This window comes from Trypanosoma conorhini (assembly GCF_003719485.1).
Source record: "Trypanosoma conorhini strain 025E chromosome Unknown Tco_14.4_contig_01126, whole genome shotgun sequence".
NCBI lineage: Eukaryota > Euglenozoa > Kinetoplastea > Trypanosomatida > Trypanosomatidae > Trypanosoma > Trypanosoma conorhini.
Window position 1 is genome coordinate 1 of NW_021705223.1, and position 3,738 is coordinate 3,738.

Genomic DNA, 3,738 nt, shown 5'->3' on the forward strand with positions numbered 1-3,738 from the left:
ATAATTATAACGTCATTGCGTGTATACACATAAATTTGCCTACCTTGCACCACTCTCTTTTTCCCCCTCTAAAAAGGGAACTCGCCAGAATTTACCTGCCTTTCTACTGGCATTTGCCTTTCTTCTGCGTTTACCTCAGCGTCAGTTTTTTTTTAGTATTATTATTATTATTATTATTTCTCGTTGTCCCCTACAACCTTCACTGCTTCATTCCTTCAACGCACGCGTGCGTTGAAGGACGCGGATGCACTGAGTTCCAGCCTCGACGCGTGGACCTTCAGTTCTGCTTCAACCAAGCCGGGTTTCGTGGCTGTACAGACACCTCCGCCCCGTCCCCCCTGTCGTTGCGTTGCTCTGCGGCAGCAGTGAAGCGCAAACAGGCGGGCAAGACGCGACCCTGCAGCAACCACAGAAGACAGAAATAGACACCATCTCCGCCTCGCTCTCTTGCGGTGACGTCTGCCCACCCCCGGCACCGGAGCCGGCACTCCCCCTCACAACTCGCAGCGCCTCCCCTCCCCCTGTTTTATGCTGAGATGTGTTGCAGTCTCCCCTGAGTCCTCCGGCCCTTTTATTTTTTCCTGCTCCTCATCGAGACCCTCACCCTTCATGCACATCAGTTGCTTCGCTCAAGTTTGTAACTTCTCTCTGTTCCTCTCTGCCGAACCACAGTCCCCATCGGCACGTCAGCGTACATATAAGCACGTGTGGATAAAGGTACGGATTTCTATGTACATGTTGCCAATCTCGCACCCACGTGCTACACAGACGACCGCCCCATTCACATAAACACGCATACACCTGAAAAAAAAACGAAGATAAGGCACACAAAACACCTCCATTGAAGATTACCTTATGGGCCGAATATATGTCGTTTTCTTTTCCTCTCCTTTCACTTCTCTGCCCCACTGACATGTGTGCAAAGAATCAAGTGTGGTCTCACTCGCTGGGCACACACGTGGACATCGGGCAAAATATATATATCTCGTACATCGAGCGGAAACTGAGAATAACGGGGGAGGGGGAACCCAGGAAGAAATATATGTACGAAATAAAGAAGAAAGAAAAACAGTGTTTCTGTTGTCTTTTTTTTTCCATTTGGTTCCTTTGCTCCGCTGATGCGACCTTCTTCGCCCGCGCCCCCTCCTCCTTCCCTCCTTTCTGTTTGCTTTTGTTCCTTCTCCCCATTAATTATGACTGACGGTGTTCTCTCCGTCCCACTAGACGCCGACACTACCAATTTGCGGTTGTCGCTCTCACTCTTCGCATACGTTTGTTTGCTGCCTTCGGTCTCTCTCAGCTACGCCGCGGAGGCCTTCGTCCCTCCGTTCCCTCCCTTGTCTCGCACCGCGCGGTCGGCAAGTCAGGCGGCGCCCGTTGGAAAAATTGCGGCGCAAGCCCCTCCCCAGAGACACGCAGTTGCGCGCCCGCGCGGTGCGAGACAAGGGAGGGAACGGAGGGGAGGAGGAGAGCGGCAATAGGAGTGGACAGTAAAAACAGACGTCGTGGCAAACTAAAATAAATAGCACAGTCGCGCTCATTTCATCACCTGCAGGCGGTGCAAGTGCAGCAGGACGACGATGACACAAATAGGGAGAGAGAGACGCAAAAAAAAAAGACAAATTGCTGCATATTCTCTCTCACCCTCACATTCTCCCTCATACACATGGACTAATTCCAGATATATAAAAAAACACGTTGACATACATCGGCATAACAGATAGGGAATAAAACGATGAGGAGAAAAAAAAATTTCTTCATGGGTCCACTGTAACAAAAGGCAACAATTCGGACTACACGCCATGCACCCAGGCGTAACCTCCGTTCATTGCATTGTCGAATTGCCAGGGGGCTTTTGCACAAAGCTCCGCCGTGGGCCCACCACTAGTAATACCACTGCCCGCATTTCTTCCTCCTCCGGGGCCACCGCCACCGTCAGCAACTGAGCTTAGAGGAACAGTAGAAACTGTGCTACCGATTCCAGCAGGAACAAAGGTGTACGAAACTTTTTGAGGCGCTCCGCCCCCGGTTGCAGAATTTGGCTGAGGCACTGGAGGCGCATTCGTCTGCATCACCGCCTGTACAGCGCGTTGCTGCTGAGAGCCCAAAGTTTTGATGACACCCAAAAAGGAACTGTCGTAAACAGGTAGAATTGGTGCAGCTTCGCTCGCACCACGCGGTAAAAATAGTAACGTTCCCATCGCATAAGGTTCCTCAAGCAGCGGCGACGGGGCGATTGAAAAAGTATGTGTTGAAGACATTCGCTGAGCGAGAAGCGAAAGTACGGGAGAAAGTACACCAGTAAGTTGCTCCTGAGTCAATGTCGCGTTGTTGGTGGCATTGATATTCCCCTCAGACGGCTGTTGCGGTCCTGTTGTTCCATTCAATGGCTGCGCATTAGACGGAATTAAACCGTAATTGCTGGAGTAGCCTTGAGCCTGCAACATTTGCAAAATCCCTTGTAGATTGCCTTCTGTTTGCTCGCAATGGAGTGCTGAGGCCTGAGACGGCTGATGAGCGTTAGTAGCCAGAGGAGCCATGATGCCAGTCACACCCACCACACCTGTCGGTAAACCGTTCTCTTGGCATGGCATGGGTGACGCCGGGGCAAAAGCTGCGCCATTGTGATGGCTGTGCAAAAAAGGGATCGGACCTAGCCCAGTTGGGACAAAGTGTGGAGCAGCTGCTACATGGGGCGTCCAGTTTAAATGTTTCATCGGCACACCACCATGACTGTCCGCCGCGTGACCGCTGACGTTGCTGGTATTGTTGTAGCTGTTCTCTCTGTTAGTATTTTGGTTCGTGTTAGCCTTCTGGTGAGTCGTGTTCAGTAGGGAATTCGCTGCCGTTCCTCGGGTCTCTGTGGCGGCCTTTGGCGCCCGCTTAAATGACCCCTGACAATTTGGATCAACGTAAATGACGTGGACAAAATTGCAGCTCTCCGCGGCATAGCACGTCTGCTTCGCATCATAATACTTGCAACGGATCAACGGTTCTGCATTCTCTTGATGCGCAAGAGCCCCACGTGTCAAGAGAATACGTTCACTGGGGAAAGTCTCCACCGTGCACATGTCACTGGAGAGGACTTCCAAGCGTTCACCTGGCGGCAAACGTGTGTACGTGCACAGCTTCTCATCTTGCCAAATGTAGTTGACGTGAATTGGGAACGCCTCTAGTGTCCCGACATCCACGTCGGCGTGCACAAACTTGCAGTTGTTGCCCATTTTACACGAGTCCGCTTCAAAAGGCCGATAGTTGCGGCAAAAGACTAGCCGGGTGATATTAAGTCTTGCGGAAGGCACGTGCACAACCAAATGCGAGGGCACCTCGTAAAAGTACTTGAACTCCGCGTCATAGACCCCCGTTACATCCGCCATCGTCGCGGGGCCGTGTTGGGGTTGTCTGCGACTTGAGGGAAGGTTCCTGTCCGACAACATCTCGTTGCTCTGGTTCCACTGACCCCATATTTCGTCAATGGCAAGCATTGAAAATTCTGGGATATCCATTTCATCCAGGCTCATGTTTCCACCCACCCCCCACCTCCCCGGTCTCTTGCCCTCGCGCTTCCTCTTTCTGAGTCACTCCCTGCTGCCGCAACGTTGGCGGCAATCCACACCCACGTAGGGTCCCCTGCACCTTTATGCCCTGCTCTTCGTAACGCTGAGTTCTTCTCAAGACGGCAGTGCCGCGTCTTCGCCCGCCACTACCCTTCTGTGGGCACAAGGCGTGTAATATATA

General features: G+C 52.1%; 1 protein-coding gene across 1 annotated transcript, besides 1 other annotated feature; it reads right to left on the reverse strand.

Annotated features, from left to right (window-relative positions):
• Nucleotides 1-146: 146 nt before the first annotated feature.
• Nucleotides 147-178: a microsatellite.
• Nucleotides 179-1,793: 1,615 nt separating this feature from the next.
• Tco025E_09457 (zinc finger protein family memeber) lies at nucleotides 1,794-3,521 on the reverse strand (the record flags this gene model as incomplete). The annotated part of the gene is made up of 1 exon (XM_029376276.1): nucleotides 1,794-3,521. The coding sequence occupies one exon, from the start codon at nucleotides 3,519-3,521 to the stop codon at nucleotides 1,794-1,796; it is 1,728 nt and encodes a 575-aa protein (XP_029223601.1).
• Between the last annotated feature and the right edge of the window lie 217 nt (nucleotides 3,522-3,738).